Below are 17,639 nucleotides of genomic sequence, written 5' to 3'. Positions count from 1 at the left end.
TTCCTTCCTTCCTTTCTTTCTTTCTTTCTTTCTTTCTTTCTTTCTTTCTTTCTTTCTTTCTTTCTTTCTTTCTTTCTTTCTTTCTCCTTCCTTCCTTACTTCCTTCCTTCTTTCCTTTCTTTCTCTTCAGAGGTTTCTTAGTGACTACAAGAGGAAAACCAACCCAAATTCTGCCATTCCTTTGCTGGTAAATGATTTTGTAGATTCTTCTGAAGGGGAGAAAAATCTATCTATGCCTTAAACATCCAAACAGGGTTATAGGAAAGTAAGAGCATAATTGAAAAGTAAGAAGCTTGCTGGATTCAGCTTCTTTCCCAGAGGGCAACAAGCACACACCAAAGGTTTTATGGGTGAACTACTGAAAGTTTTTTTTAATTTTTTTTAAGTCTCAGTTCATGTAAGAGACAGTGGCAGAGTACAGAGAGAGAGAGAGAGAGGTCCTAGAAACTATCAAACCTGCATTCAAGTCTTAAATTCTGACACATACTAGCTGTGTGACCCCAGATCACTTAACTAATCCAACCCTCTAGCTTTCTGAGGCTAGAAGTGGCAGAGAAGTTGCAGACCTACGTTGGTGAAGGGAATTTCCTTACCTGGGATTTCCCTAAGCCAGCAGTTCTCAATATGGAGACTCTCGCAGGGAACTTGCAAGGGCAAAACTATTTTTATAATAATATTTAGATGTTTTAATCGCTAAATATTGATAGATAAATCCACATAAACAAAAACTCTTTGTTGTTAAGAATGTAAAGGGAGTCTGAGAACAAAACTGCTGTCTTAAATCATTGAAATCACAGGTCTAGGCCCCATCTCCTTGTTTCTGCAAACAATCAACCTTGAGAATTACATGTTCAAATAAGTTACATGAAGCCATAATAACTTTGGGTTAAATTTCTCCCTTTGTTTGTTCCACATATCTTGCACTTACAAAATGCCCATCTCCACAAGTGCAACTGACCATTTCTCTTCCAGATGCACAAGACCCTGGTCTGTAACTGTGAAATCTCTTATGATACACAAGCTGCCTGACTTCAGTGGTAAGTTGTTTAATGAATTTACTGGAGAAAATATACGTAGGGAAACTATTAAAATACTATGTGACATGTATTGTGATATTACCTCAGAGATGCCACCTCAAGCTTACAGGTCTACATATAGATGGTGTTAACATTTGTTAAATTTGAATCTTAAGAAGACCAGAAGAATGATACATCTCTACAACTCTACCTTTTAGTTTATATTCTTAAAGTCAATCAAACTCTCTCTTCCCTATGGTAAGTAGTGAAATTACTTTTTCTTTCTGTAGGTAGTGTCAGTCGTAACTAGATATGAAATGATGTTTGCCCATGTTGTTGTCATTTGAGGTACATCAAGAAGGCCCTCTGACTAAATGAATCTTTCCTTCCTGAGTGTCTGAATTTATATGCCTGAAATTATACCATGTGATTTCAGAAAGGGAGACTGGGGGGTGAGGGAGGGGAAGGGAGCTTACTGCAATTTTTTTCCTGCTTCACAATTTTACCAAGAGATGTAAAGATTGAATATGTAAAATTCCTGGCTACCTGTCTCAATGCCTGCTGTCTGTCACCTACCTTATTCACTTTCTACTATGGAAACATGACCAAAATAATGTCTTTTATGCAGACTTTTGTGTCAAAGATACAGATAGTGATTCAAAATAAATGCATTTTTAGGGACTCTGAAATGATGAGAAAGGGGTAAGAGGAAAAGAGGAAGAAGGAGAGGAAGAATAAATATGTATGGGAAAGCTAGCTCTAATTTGCTGTAGAGATTCCAAAAGTCAACAGGGGGCCATGTGTCAGATGTCATGAAGATTTAATCATTTTACTGTTAACTTCTTCAGAAAGCCAACATGTGTAATATCTTTGGCCTGAAAAAACCTACCTTGGACGGAGCCAATGATGAAATTAGTCACATATTGCCAGATACCATTTATTCTATATTGAAATAGACTTACTCTTCTCTTAAGAAAATTAAATACTTGGCTGAAAAGCTTTTACCCCAATTCTTTCCCTTAGTTTCTCAAATTCTAATCTGCCCTCCATGTACTTCAGATCTTCAATAGGTATGGGGATTTGAATTTTAGGAAAACATTTCTTAGAGGAGTTAGAATGATCAAATATGAATATTCTACTTCAAAGAGCATAAATGGGACTTCACAGGGGAAATTTCAAGGTAAGATTGGCAGAATTAAAGTTAAGGTACATTTTCCTTAATTCCCTAAATGAAATGCTTTGGCCAAATAAAATAATGAAAAGTAATGGGTGTGGGTTTGATGTGTACTTCGGATCTGTCCTACCCAAAAGCAGAGAGGGCTGTAGTCAGAATATTCACTCTCAATAGATTTCCCAATGGAAAAAGCATTTCACTGGGGAATGACCTCTGAGTTCTTAAGCTGGCATTCATGGCATTCAGAGAAAAGGCTAGCATCAATTAAACAACCTGAACTACACTAACAAGATGTAGAGTACCTGTTTTCTGATAGCTATTTGTTTAGCATGCAGGAGATGGTGTGTTGAGTAGCAGAGTCCCTGTTATGGGTTAAACTTTGGCCCAGAGCTATCACTCTGTAGGAAAAGCTGCACACTTGAGGTCCAGTCATATCCCAGTGGATGTCTGAGTCTGAATATGCTTCATTTCAGAAAGACAAGCTCCCTTATCATGAAATCACCTACCTTTAGAAAGGCCACAGAAGGCTACTGGGTATATGCCAACTCATCAGAAACAGTCAAACTAATATGTGGCTTTGACTTACTCCTTTGGCACAAAAGCCTGAAGTATCTTTGGCAAGTTGAATGATACCTTTGAGCTGGTCTCTTTCATATAGGCAAGTTCTCTGAAACTGAATAACTACTTAGGATCTCTTTGTGTCCAACAATCATTTTCTAAGACCAAGATTAATGAATTTTCTCTTTCTTGTGTAAATGAAGCACAAGTCTAGTACAGGCTCAGTACACAGAACCCAACAACAGTCCCCAAACTGCATTCTGTCCAAGAGTTTTAACTTTCTCTGCTACCAAGCCTTTCATAAGATAGGCAAAATAAAAGAGCAAAATAAACTTTTTTTTTGTCTTTACTTGCAGTTGAGAAGTACACAGGAGGAGGAGAAAGGGAGAAGGAAGGGACTAAATCAGCCACCTGTTGCCTAGCCAGTTCCTTCATCTTTCAAACTTCAAACTTCTCTCATGTCTGGATTTTACACAGCCCTACAAGCATGTCACATGCTAACTTCTGCTAACTTAAAAGGTGCCTACATCAGCTCTAAACACTTTTTTGCTCATCTTTTAGTGAGCAGGTATACAACTGTCTCCAAGGATGCTGAAAAAATAAAGGAAGAAAACAAGGGGAGGGCCTGAGAAACTTGGCTAAAATCACACAAAGACTGACTGTCAGAATGGGGAGGAGAAACTCACTCATAAAGCCTTCACTCAGGTAGTATAGTTAAAAGAGAAGTCAGGTCCTGGGGGGCAGTGAGCCCAGAGAGTTTGGCTCCCTGCTCTGGTCCCATCTGCCTTGCTGCTACAACTACTTTTCCATTCTTGAACTCAGCAGGTACCCATAAAGTGGGCAGCAACAACTTGGCTGCAATTCCATTTTCCTTTGTTTTTTAAACTTTAGGTTTCTACCTTGGAGGTTTCCAGTCACAAAAGCCTTCCAAAGAGAGTTGCCAAAAGCCGTCTTTTGGGGTCTTGTCCTTCCAGTCAGTACCTCCCACTCCCTCCAGGAAGCTCTCTTTCAAATCAACAATGCCAAGTTTACAGCTGTCATTTGGGATGTCCAAGGAATCGAAGAAACGTTTTCTATAATCAAATAACACACAACAGGATCTCTGGCTGACCTCCTTCAACCAGTGATTAGTGACTATTAGCAATGGGGTCTCAGCAGGGCTGCCAGGAGCAAAAGATGTTGGCCTTTGTCCCACCTTGCAAGAGAGAAAAGCAAGCTAAAAGGAATAAAGGACCCTAATGGGGTGTGCCAAATTTAGGAAAAGAGAGAGATGGTCCTATCAGGTGACACTGAAGGACTGTCAGAGGGGCAGGAAGCAGGAACAGTGGTGAGGAACTCATTGTTCCAATAAAACCCACTAAAAAGTGTGTTTTTCTGTTCTGGACTATTTGTACACAACTTGCTTCCCAGAAAAACTGCAGCACAGAAGTAACAAATGTGGAAGTATCCTTGTGCAATAGCGTATTATCAGGCGATGAAGAGTTAGTTTGCAAACAAGTACCCAAAATGTGCCAGACAGAAATATCTTTTTTTTTTTTTAAGGTGGCCTGTGGGGGTAGGGGTGGGGGGTAGGTGTCAGACTTTCCCTGTCTTACTGGGATACATGCAATATGCAGTGAATCTGATACTGGGTGAGTGGAGACAAGTAATACTAATAATGGTTTACATTTATAGGGTGCTCTAAGCTTTACAAAGCACTTAACAGTCATAAATCTCTAAAGTGGATCATGACAGACATCACGATAAAATGAGTCAAGCACTGACTGTGAAGTTCGAGGGAGCTGTGGTCAGGTCCCAGCTCTGCTACTAGCTAGATACTGAACAGTGGTTAAGTCGCTTTCTTTCTTGGGACATCCCTCAGTTTATTCATCTGTAAAATGTGGGGATGGGATGAGAAGATCTCCAGGGTCCTTTTTAGCTTAAAATTCTATTGCTTTCAAATATGCCCTCCTTCCCTCCCCCCCGCCCCCGAGGTGAGAGAGGTAGCTGGATGGGTCGGATTCTGGCTCAGAAAGAGCTGGTGTGATTTGACGTCTGAACTACCCCTCTGATTCCAGAAGCTAAACTTCACAGCTCCGGTGCCTTCCAGCATTCTGCCTACACATAGTGGATGTGCTGAAGTCGGGGGAATGAGAGAGTGGGTGGGGTGGAATGCTCAGGAATGGACATAGCTCTCGAGCCTCTCAGTTCCACGGGTGTGCACCAATCACGAGCGAGCATGCAAATAAGCTTTCAACAGCAACCCGGTCAGGAGTTACTTGTGGCCCCTATCCCAGGCGCACACACACACACTCTTTTTACTTCTCTCTCCCTGTCTCTCAGGAGGACACAATCCTATCCTGCTAGTTTCTACTCTGGAATTCCGCAGTTCAGGAGGTGAAATGAACCTTGACACTTTATAGGGAAAACATATATATTATACATGGGAAAAGGCTCCCCACCCCCTCCCAGTTCTCCCCTCGTTGAAAAGGTTTGGGGGGTGGGGAGTATAACTGGAGAAGGAAACGAAATCATGCAGGGAGGTCAGAAAAGATACATTGCTGGTGGCAGCAGAGTCTTGTGGGTGTGTCGTGGTGGCATTACCTCGTGGTGAGGCTTCCACGGAGGCCGCAGTTCAAGTCTTGGCGGTTCTTAGAACAAGCATTCTTGCATCAATAGCTAATAGGCTGTCCAACCAGATGTTATCTGGGTGGGATAAGAGGGTGAGAAAACAGACCTGTTGTACTCGGTAGAGAACGTGTTTTCAGAAGGGTACCTCTTTCATACTGAAGACAGAGCAGATTAATTGGCTATTTAAAATCCGTTTCCCTTTGTGATTGGTCAAATGGGAGAGGCGTGATCACTCATGCATTACTAAAAAACAAAACAAAACAAAACGAAAACAAAAAAAACCTCCCTGCCACCATTTTGAAGGGAACTTTTCGTTCTAGACTGGAACATGCATCCAGCCAAAACCGAGGGGCTTTTCACTTTTACAATTTATTGTGATAAACAAAAGATAGGAAAAAGCAAAGCAAAGTTGACTTTGGTACCTGTGACTAAGCTGGAGACGATGAGTGGTAATACCAACATCTGTAACATCCTCATTAAAAGTTCTCCTGGGAAGGAAAAGTACTTCACCTCCCGGTAGGTCATTTTGTACGGCCGGAGAGTAAATCCAAGGATTGTACCTGAGGAAAAGGAGGGGTAAAAAAAAAAAAAAAGAAAAAAACTGAGTCTTTTCTGAAACAAAATCAAGACTATTCAAAAAGGGGCAAATGTTTGGCTGGTGTTTGCCATGTGTCTGACACAAGAACATTTATTTAGGAGGCAAATATTTGCGCTGCTCTGGGAGCAAGGGGGTATGCACATTTTTGACGTCACTGTTTTGAAAAGACTTGCTTATTCTTTCAAGTTTCAGGTTCTCTGGTTTATTAAATTCAAATATCTTTAATTTTCATACTGTGAGAAAGCATTCTGACATGGTTCGACATTACACTGATTCGGATATGCCCCAGGTCAAATTATATTATTATAAAAAAACTGTATGGGGCAAAAGCCTGCTGTCACACAGCTAGTGTATGGCATGCACAGTTGTTAGTCCTGTCTTCCAATGCCAATTATAAAAGCAGACTGTAATCTAATTTGTGTTCACTTCATATTTTGTAAGTCTCATTTGACACTACTTCAGCAATTTTGTGGCATAAGTTTGTTTCTCATAAAGACCTGAGGGTCCAGGGGCAAGTGACAGAAGAAAAACAATAACAGAAAAAAAAAAAACAACAACCTAGTTTTCTCTGATTTTTTGTTTCTTTTTTTTTCCCTTTCCATATTTCACAAATCTAAATGTAACAGACAAGATAATTTGATGAGTGAATCAAGTCTTGCACAATACATTTGTGTATTCCTAAACTAAGAAGTTGACTTTACTTTGGCAAATGGTACTAAACAATTATTTACATTTTGGCATTTCTCTCCACATTTTTGATTTCAAGATAAAAATGATTTCCCATGATGGCTTCAAAAATTACAGAAGTTTTAGGCCGCTATTTATTGGACACAGCTGATTCCAATTCAGGCTATCTGTACTATCCCCTCCCCCCACTTCTCCATAGGTAAATCTATGGGAGAGGCAGTTTGGCCACTTGAGTGAATACCATCAGAATATATCCTACAGTGTGGTGGTTCAAAGAAGCTGGCAGCTTCTCCAGCTTTGGTAAGGCACTTTGACAATTCCTTTAACTAAGAGTTAGGTATACATGGATTCCTCTCCCTGTGGAAGGAGATAAACACTATGTTTACAAAGCATTCTTCAGTCAATCACTATACTATTCTGTAATGATGGCTGCATATCTAATGATCCTATACTTTGTGTTCTTTATCTATACCTATATTTGTATATCATTATCTGCATCTATCTGTGTCGATGTGTATGTGTATGTCTATCTATCATGAACTGCGACATTCACTATGTGATTACATTATATAGATACATACTGGGGCATAATCACTAGAGAACCAGTCTTCCAAATCACAAGATAAATCAGTCACATGAAAATAGTGGACTTGCAATGAATGTCTAGGTCTGTATTGCCTACCTATGGCAAATAGGTCGACAATAGATCAACATTTTTCTAAGAATGTATACACATATATGTATATACAAACATATATGTCTTTTAAATTTTGACCTTGGAGAAGTTACTTAGTTGATTTTCAATTTGCAAACTTTAAAATGCTATAAATGTCTAGTGTTATTTGTCCTGACCTCTGATCTCATTCACTTAGAAAGCTCCTGGTGAAGAAACTTTCCCTGCTAAAGGCAGACCAGCAACTGTTCTGAAAATTATGATCTTAGAGAGTTGCCTAGGCTTAGGTTTAGGTGACTTGCCCAGGGTCAGAAAGCTAGTATGTACTGAGATTTCAACCTTGACCTTTTGGCCTTTGAAGCTGTGTCTCTTTACAGTATGCCATGCCATGTTGCCTTTCTCAGATATTATTATTATTATATTACAGTTAAGAATGATAATAATGTTTATTACTTATTTTAAAAAATATACTTAAACACTTGGTATTTTGAAAATCAATTGCAATTGAAATGTTCACTAAGCCTATTCAACAAAATAGCCATGTCCTTTGGGGCTCAGACCTGTCAATACCAGGAAGCCAAAGCAGCAAATAAATAAAGAGTGATTTAAGAACTCAGGCAGACCTGCAGATTACTGATGGGATGTATTCCAAAAGCTTACCTGGTAAATTGTTTGTTTGGAACTCAGGACACATTTCCCTATAGGAACAATGTTCTAAAAGGTGATTAAATTCCCAGGCCAACCCGAAAAAGCCTATTTAACCCATAATATAATAGAACTATAGTCCCATTAGTACTAGCCTGAGTTCTGGGTCCTGTGAGCAGGAGGGAAGAGGAGGAGGAAGAATTTCGTCCCCCTTTCCAGGATGCAGGGCTGGCCCTAGGCAAAATTTTGAAATAAGTGAAGTTTGTCCTTGACATTTTCCCACCTCCTTATCTGCACCCTCCCCCACCTCCTGGTGCCCCTCCTTATCAGGCCCCCAGGTTCCCATAACCCTCATATTGACCCAAGCCTCCCCACCACAGCATCCCCCCCAAGCCTGCCCTAGCCCCAGGTGCCCGTGCTTCAAACTTACCTACATATACTCCCTTCAGCCTCCCCCATACCTAATCAAAACCCCTTTTTGCCTTGCTCTAGATGCTCTTAGGCAAATGTTAGAATAAAGTTGTCTGACTGAATTGTTTATGAATGACAGCTCCTTAACCTTCCGGGAGTATTTGTATTTCTGAAGAGACTATTCGGGTAACCCAGCTTAACCTCCAATTGTGAGATTATCATGTGGAAGAAGGTGAAACCACGCAAAATCCTGCTGTGTACTCTTTCTTGAGGAATAAGGTGAAATAAAAAATTCAGGTAGCACATTTTTTCAGAGGAGGAAAGTCATCAAGGTAAGCAGACCAGCCACAACTGAAAGTCTGTCCCTTATCAGTTCCTCATAGAACTAGGAGTGATGAGGAGGGTGGGGGGAGGGTTTGGTGGGAGAGAGAAGAGGGGAAGAAAAGGGAATAAAATTTATATAGTGCCTATTATGTGCCAGGCACTTTATAAATGTCATCTCATTTGATCCACACAACACATCAAAGTTGGGCTATTAGTCCCATTTTAGAGTTGGGAAAGTTGAGGCAAATAGGTTAAGGGGCTTGGCCAGAGTTACAAAGCTAGTAAGTGTTCAGAGACTGGATATGAACTCAGGTCTTACTAACTCCACACTCACTGCTCCATCTATCTAGGGAAATGTTAATATAGAAGAAAATGTAGATTTGATGTAAGGAAAAGCTACCTAACGATGAAAATTGTCCAAAAGAGGCACAGGCTGCCTCAGGACAAAGTGAGTTCTGTCACTGTACAAACTGATGTGAAGGATGGATGATTATTACTTGTGTGGGGGGGGAATGTTGGAGTAGGAATTCTTATTTTGGTATGACCTTTGAAGTAATAAGCCTGAAATTGTGTGATCTTGAGTCAGATTGAATAGAAGGTAAGTGAAACCATGTAAAATCCTACTGCTTGAGCTCTTGGGAGACAGGGCAAATAAAACCCCTGGAGCTCTGTTATGGGCTTCCTATGTGATTTGGAGCAACTCATTAAGCTCTTCTCCACTTGTCTTCCTCTACCACCCTGTGTGGTTTCCTTATGGGTAAGGAGGGAGAATCATGCTTGTACCACCAAACTCAATTTGATCCAGTGACATTGGCCCTGGATGTACCATGAACATGACATCTCTGGACTCTGGGCATTTTTTTTGGCTGTTTCCCATGACTAGAACACTCTCCCTCCTTAATTCTGCCAACTGACTTCCTTGAAGTTCCAAATAAAACCCTGACTTTTACTGGAACACTTCCTCAACTCCCCTTAATTCCTGTGTCTTCCCTCTACTAATTATTTTCAGTGTAGCCTGTATATAGCTTGCTTTGTATATATTTATCTGCATGTTGTCCCCCCCTCCCCCCATTAGACTGTAAACTCCTTGTGGACAGGGATTGCTTTCTGCCTCTTTTTGCATCCCTAGAATTTAGCATACTACCTGGCACATGATAGGCACTGAATAAATGTTTATTGATTGATTAGTTATGAAGAAAACACTGTGTAAACTGTAGCCTGCTATTTGAATGTGATTAGATCCAGGCACCAGGAGAAGCAGAATCCCTGGCTTTGCAATATCTGCTGCAACTCTAAGGGTCTGCTTAGCCTCTAGAGGTGTGTATGCTGGAGGTGTCTGAGAATCAGCACGATTGAGGATTAAGGATGACTTTTTAGGGGCAGCTACGTGGTGCAGTGAATAGAGCACTGACCCTGGAGTCAGGAGGACCTGAATTCAAATCCAGCCTCAGACACTTAACATGTACTAGCTGTGTGACCTTGGGCAGGTCATTTAACCCCAATTGCCCCACCTTCCCCCCTCCAAAAAAAATGACATTTAATTTGAAAAAATAAAAATATTAAATTAAAAAAATTCTATTAAAAAAAGAATGATATTTAGGCCTTGGCTGACCAACTCAAACTTCAACTATTAGCACCAGGGCACTGTTTAGAACTGTCATAGTTTTTAGTGTAACTTGACTTGTGTTAGTGTTCACACAGACACATCTACACATGATACTAACTGAGATTTCCCAGATATAGGAAATGCCCAGTGAGTAATCTCCTACCACAAATGTGAATTAGCACCTGCCCTACAACTTCCCATCTAAGAGAGTGGCCTGGGGCACTGAGAGATTAAGTGATTTGCTTAGGGTCACATAGCCAGTAAATAATGGAGGTCAAATTTGAACTCAGGTCTTCCTGACTCTAAGACTGGTTCTCTATATATCATATCATGCTTGTATAACAATATCGGATGGAGAATTCAAATTTCCTTAGAATTTATGGTTTATAAATTGCTACAATAGCCTTACGAGCCAGGTAGGAAAAAATATTATTATGCCTATTTTAGAGATAAGGAAACTGAGGTTCAGGAAAGTTAAGGGATTTGTTTAGGATTACACAGTATGAGTATCAAGATTTGGGTCTGATATCCAAGTGTCCTGACAATTGGATTACTCTAGCCACAGTACCAATTAATTTCTATGTATGCCTCTGTGTTATATATGGAATGATCTATTTGTCTATCTGTTTCTCCCCTCCTTTTCTAAATATACCCCTCACACACATTTATGTATTGATATGTGTATATTCCTGCAGTAAAGTACTCCTTTGATACCACATTGTGGTCTTAAAGGCTTTACTACCTGAGTGTAATCTCTGATAGTGTCTAATGAGTTGGAAAGACTATGAGAGAGGCTAACTTATGTGTCTATATCCTAAACCAGGTGTGGGGAACCTATGACCTCTAAGCCTCCAGGTGGACACCGCTGTCCTAAACCTTCATAGCTAAGTGCAGATAGGGTTATCACCAGAAGATCATCTGTTATTTGATTTAAGATTTCTTTTTTTTTAAATCAGGACATTAAATTATCTTTTAAGGCATGGAAGTGTTATAACTCCAGTAGAGGGAATGCCCAGAGTAATGAAATCAAGGCTCTTTGGAAGTTATGGTGAACACATATATTAATATAAATAGTCTATATTATAGGTTTATTTATAGGACATATATATGAATACATATATATTCTTTAGTCCCAGGAATGCTCAGATACAGGGTATTACAATGGGATTATTGAAAATGGGCCTATATACGTCCTGTTTCTCCTACTTAAATTTCTAAATTAGTATGGAATATTTCCCCCTACTCTTGAACCCAGTTGAAATTAGTCAAAATAAATCTAAAACTTAGGAAAGACTTTAATTGGCTTTTGCTCAAAATCTCAAGTGCCTATCTAGCTTTCAAATTTACCCTTCTCACCCCCACCTCCTTACAAGAGGGGTGTGATGTTCTTTAAACCCAACCCTCTGCTCTAACAGAATTCATTATGCTCTGCAGAATTAAAAGGTGAGACAACTTTCAAGGTCAGTGATCAGAAAGTAATCTAGAGGAAACGTTCTGAATACAGAGATGGATTGCTTTTTTGGAGAGTGGTTCAGGTTTCTGATTACATTCTAACCCAGTAATGAAAAAAGCTTCCCCTGAAACATGTTCCCACAGTCTACAACACCCCCTCCCCACTGGCAATGACAGGGCACAGAGGGGGTTCCTAGGTATAGAACAGGGGCTGGCCAATTCCTTGTCTGTAAGACAGAATTACTATTTGTGGGAATTGATTTCACTCACAGTAAAGTTAACACGAATAACATGGCACAGAGCTAATGAATAGAGTTTCATTGTCCCTGGACAAATCCTCTGCTGATTTACACTATGAACAAAAGAAAATTACAATTACAAAGAGAATGACTTCTAATGAGGTTTGATATCCCCGCCTCTGTGCAGACATTACATTTGGGGCTAAAGGAAATGCAATGAGTATTGCCAATTTGAGACTGTATGAGCAAAATTGAGCTTGATTTGAGTAATTTCTCCTTCATTTGTATTAAATGCTCAAAAAGGAAGCCTTTGAACAGTATGCCCCAGTCCCCTAGTGAGTTCAAACAACAAACATGTCATTGGAAGATTAAATATCATTTCAATCTCTAAGCTAAAATCAAGTGGACACAGCAGATCATTGGAAAAGTCAGCTTAAGAATGGTCATTGTGGGGAGGCTAGGTGGCGAAGTGAGTAAGAGCGCCGGCCCCAGAGTCAGGAGGACCTGGGATGGGTTCCGGCCTCAGATACTTAACACCCACACAAAAAAATTGGCCATGTAACCCTGGGCAAGTTACTTAACCCCAATTGCTTTAAAAAAAAAAAAAGAATGGTCATTGTAAGGACAAATGTATTTCTATAAAAGGTTAAAACTGAAGGGATATTGATGTGCTTTGACCCATTTTGCAAAACTGTCTTCCTCCCTTTTAACCAACTAGGAGGCAGTGTGGTAGAATGGAAAACATGCTTGATTTGGAGTTGGGGGACCTGGGTTTAAATACTTGCCATGCCACTTACTACCCCTGTGACCTTAGTCAAATCACTTGACCCCTCTAGGCTTTAGTTTCCTCATATGTAAAATGACAGGCTGCACTGGACATTCGTGTACCCAGGAATTCACTAGACCCTTCTAGCTCAAAATTTATGATCCTACTAAAATTTTTGGTTGGATAGAAAAAAAATAAAAAGGATAAAAAAGATACATCATTTTGAAATGGAATTTGGACTCAGGTATTTTGTCAGCTCTGGAGTTTGGGAGTGAATGTTGCTGAATGGATGGATGAATGAAGTAATGAATGAAGAAATGAAGTATTAATGTCTTTCTTACAACATATTCTACTACACCAACTCTATCATCAACAAATTACAGCATGAAGCATGAATCTTCAAAAGGCAGTCTTCTCCAAGGAGGAGTGGGGGGTGAGATAGGAACCCAGATGCTGAAAGGGAATCTAAAAATAATAATCATCTTGACCTCAGTAGACAGGCCTTACCCTTTGAGAATAACATCTTGGTACACAAGAAAGTTACCAGATGCTTTAGACCACCCAAGATGAGACACACAATCTCTTCCACATAGGTCCAACATCCCAAATTGACCAGAAGACAATTAAGTCCCTAACCAGTAAAAGCTAGAGTTGCTGATTTGATCAAATTGAGGATGGAACATTGTTTGAGGATGAAAAAACAGAAAATAAGGAAAGAAAAATTTCTCTGGGTGGTTTACTCAACCATTCCCACAGGTTCTGTAGAACCTGGTGCTCACATTTACAAGAATTATGCTCAGCATAAAATTTTGTAATTCTTACGAATGCCAAACTAATTACCATTTTTACTACTTCCAATAAGAAAGAAAAATGAATCTGTTTCCTTCTTTTTTTGTAAAGCCTCTTGTTCTAAAATAGTATGAACTAGAAAAGTCAAGAACTGTATTACATTTATTTTTCTGTTTACATTCTGCTAGTGACCTTTAATAGCATGATTATAGGTTTTAGGCTAGAAGGGACCTCAAAAACTGCCTTCTAGCAACAATCTTTTCTCTTCTGGAGTGAAGGAACAAATTTGTTTTTTCTTTACACTGCATCAAACCACATGGCTCCTCGAGACTTTACTCAGGAATGGTTGATATAACATGGTGACATTATTTCATAGTAAGTGAAAGAGAAGATGGTAGAACGTATAGAAAAAGGAAGTGTAATTTTGCTTTTGATCCCAGATTTGAACTTGGCTCCTTCCTATCACCTGTTTCTAAAACGTATTCATGGCATAAGTAGGCCCAGTCCTTGAATTTCAAAGGAATGTAAGCCATTGTCAAGTTCTCTAGTCCTTCTCGTTTCCTCATGTATTTTGTTATGGGAGCATATGTCTAATAAAAACGTCTCTGAACAAAGAAACAAACAAAATGGCCTCCCTCGATGTGGAAATCTGGTGTCTTGTTCTAGGTTTCTAATTCTCTATGGATTCCCATTCTCTAGCTGTGAATCCATCCATCTCATACTCTTCCCTGCTTCATTCCCATACCCTTTTTAGGCAGTTAGGATACTAATCCCTATTCCTTCTGAATCTTACAAAAAAGTTAGGAATGCAAATGAAAGGACTTCTAGGCTGAGCAGAACTATAAGTATTTACAGTACTGTTACCAGATTTCTTGCTTCACATATGATTGTATAACCTTTCCAGCTGTACTTTAAGCTTCTTCAAAGCAGGGGCCCCATTTAAATTTCTTTTATATCTCTCATAGAACTCTATACAGGGTTAAATACTAATAACCAATCAATAAATGTGTCAATTAGTTAATCCACTAAAGCCTTTCATTTCAGCATTAATCTGGATCATGGACAAACAGTGAGTAGTAAACATTTCTTATGTCAACCTTGGTGAATAATCAATCATATTATCCACTGTTACATATAGGGAAATTGAGTCACACAGAAGTTTAGAATAATTTGGAAAAGCCAATACAGTGTGTTGGCAGAAGAGCCCTGTCTTTTATCCTTACTTGTCTCTTAGATCTCAACACATTTGCCCATACCAGGTAAGGTTTGAAAATTGTGCTCTCTGTGTGTGTACTTTGCAACACATAATGCTACTTATCACAAAATAAGTCACAGAGAGTGCATCAAAATTTTTTTCTGTCACCAAAAATATTTATATTTGAAAAAATACTTAAAAGTATCCTTGTTGTATCTTTGTGAGCTTCTTCCTCCATGTGACTACCTTGCCTATTCCTGGTTCCTTGTTCTGACCTAGAGTTCTTTAGTGATTTTCAGTAAATAGTATTTCTAACACAGCCCCTGGAATGTGAAACTCAGGCCTGTTTAAATCTGAGGCAAACTTTCTAGAAAAAGTTGATGTTTCCTTCTTGGCTCTTAATCCTATAAGAAGTATATGGAATGGTATGCTTAGCACCAATATTTTTGTAATTCTGACAAATACCTTACCCATTACCACTTTTACCCTTTCCAGAAAGAAGGAGAAGGAGGAGGAGGAGGAGAATCAGGCTCATTTTTTGTGATAAAATGTCTTGTTCTAAAAGTATGGAGTAGAAAATTTAAGATCTTTTTTCTAATGACCCTTAATACAAGGATCACATATCTAAAGTTGGAAGGGGCCTCCAATGTTAATAATCCAACATCATTTTATAGATGAGGAAACTAAGACCCAGAGAAGCTAAATGACTTGGCCAAGGTCACCAAGATGGCAAATGTCAGAGGCAGCGTTTTGACAACAGAGCTAATGCTCTTACTACTGCACAATGCTGCCTCCCCCACTTGTGACCTTCGTGTCTGCTCTCCAAGCTAATTCCTAGTGAATTTGTGAGTGTACCCTAAGTAAAAGGAAGGAAAGTGTTATTGCTTTTTTTCTTATCATGCCATTTCAATAAATGCTTTTGACCTGAGCTAATTGTATCTTCTGGATGACTATTAAAAGGTAAACACATTGGTGGGGGCTCATGAACTATAGCTTTAGGAGAGTAAACCAACAGAGTGCCTTTAACCTAGGGTAATTTGTTTGTACAGGGAACTGACTTATAGTTTGGGGTCAGGATGCTTCTGTAGTGCTGCCTTAGTGCTGGACCTGAAGTCAGGAAAATCTGAGTTCAAAGCCAGCCTTAGATAGTTATTAGCTGTATGATCCTGGGAAAGTCACATAATTTCTGCCTCAGTTTACTTAAGTGTAAAATGATGATAATAATAGCATCTACCTCTCAGGTAGTTGTGAGGTTCAAATAAGATAATATTTGTAAAAGCACTTATCATGTGCTATACAAATTCTTACCACTCTGTTCCCCCCCCCATATGGGGAATAGAATATAAAGTCCTGTATTATTTGCTTGTTTCTCACCTTTTGCTGTGATCTTTAATAGTAGTACGGTAGTCATAGTACTAATAACAATAATGAATATTGTCACATTTGTCTCTGTTATTTTTTTAGTGAGAACAAACTGGGATAATATGGAAGAAAATGATTTGAAAAGTTAGAGATTATGCAAAATACTTTTCAAATTTTAAAGCATTATATATGTGTGAGTTATGGTCATTATGTTTAAAAATTATACAGAAATTTATTATTAGTGCTATTTTAGTCCCTTATTTAAAACAAATCCTTAAGTTTGAAGTAGGAAGAGAGTAGAACTTTCATAATGTAATTCTTTTCTAAAATCCTTGTTCATCAGTCTATTTTTTCTTTCTTCCTATTCTGGAACTTTAGGTCAGTCAATCCTAATATACATCTATGGATCTAATCAACTAAGCAGAATTAGACTTCTTTTTTCCAAAGGCCACAGTCTTTTCTCTTGCCTATTTATATTCATCGATTTCCACATATTCTCTGCTAAAGGCATGTCCCTTCCTAGGATATCACCCAACGCTGATGGATTCTCTATTAGTGTTGCAAAAATTGGCTTCATGAAACCAACAGCTTGGGATGTGGCAAGTGGAATCAGTCCATTCACTTGGTGAGAAAAGCACCCCATTCAAGTTGAAAAATGTTTTTGACTCTTTCTGGGGAAGGGAGAGAGAATGTGAAAAATATAAACTCATCTATACTTTGATTCCCTCTTTGTTTTTAATCAATCAATCACTGGTAGCAATTGTGTATTGATTTTGAAAGACCATATTTATATATCCCTCGATAAATTTATTTAAAGCCTCAAAACTACTTAAATATAGCAATCAATGCTCAGCTGTGTGTCTGAAGTTATACTCTGGCTCTCTTTGTTTAACTAAACCGAATCTCACCCTCTGTTTTCCATTATGTGGAAACTGTTTTTTCTTCTACTTAAAAAAATCAATTCTGTAAACAAAGACTGATTATAAGCAGTATTCACTTTTCATCACTCCCCAACTCCCCACTCTGTTCTTTGTCCACTATCTAATAAAGATCAATCCTTCATTTTCCATTTTTGCCCACACATACACTGGTTTCCACTAAGGTCTGTATAGAGGAAGGTAAAAGCTCAAGTGTCAGAATTTTACCCTCAAGACAGAATTCTAGGGACATAACTCATCTAAAAATAAGGACTATCTATATAGTTGGAGAAAGAAAACTACATTCATATAGGTACCCAGGTTAGACCCAAATAGACATTACTCTTGGCCTGGCACTAATAAATTGCTCTCTACTCTCCACTGTGCAGTAGCAGATTTCTGGCCAGGTCTAAGCAAATTGGAGAGAAGAGGTTTCTTCTGAACCTTTGAAGTTTAGGGTTAGGCTCTGTCCTTAAATTCAAAACTCTTTAGCTTTCTTTCTACTCCTAAATTAATTTTCAAATGTCTATCATGAATCTGGACACAAAACAAAGGTATAACCTCTCAGTTTCCTTCCTTCCTTCCTTCCTTCCTTCCTTCCTTCCTTCCTTCCTTCC

The 17,639-nt window shown here is 38.9% G+C and overlaps 1 protein-coding gene across 6 annotated transcripts in view; it reads right to left on the bottom strand.

Moving 5' to 3' along the window:
* The window catches only part of SLC1A3 (solute carrier family 1 member 3), a 202,322-nt gene that overhangs the window by 85,501 nt on the left and 99,182 nt on the right, over positions 1 to 17,639 (bottom strand). For 4 of the 6 annotated variants that reach the window (XM_069096147.1, XM_069096151.1, XM_069096150.1 and 1 more), the window contains exons 4-5: positions 8,117 to 8,195; positions 5,781 to 5,918 (exon numbers count right to left, since the gene is read on the bottom strand). In XM_069096147.1, the coding sequence (XP_068952248.1) occupies positions 5,781 to 5,918; positions 8,117 to 8,195 (217 nt within the window). Of the gene's footprint in view, positions 1 to 5,331; positions 5,434 to 5,780; positions 5,919 to 8,116; positions 8,196 to 17,639 lie in introns of those variants that run through there. The other 2 variants (XM_069096152.1, XM_069096149.1) reach the window with 2 other exon arrangements.

This window comes from Petaurus breviceps, unplaced genomic scaffold (genome assembly GCF_028583685.1).
Source record: "Petaurus breviceps papuanus isolate PSGF00001 unplaced genomic scaffold, PetGlider_PUasm1.0 229, whole genome shotgun sequence".
Taxonomy (NCBI): domain Eukaryota; kingdom Metazoa; phylum Chordata; class Mammalia; order Diprotodontia; family Petauridae; genus Petaurus; species Petaurus breviceps.
Note: the sequence above shows the minus strand (reverse complement) of the source record. Positions and strands in the feature narration are given on the sequence as shown.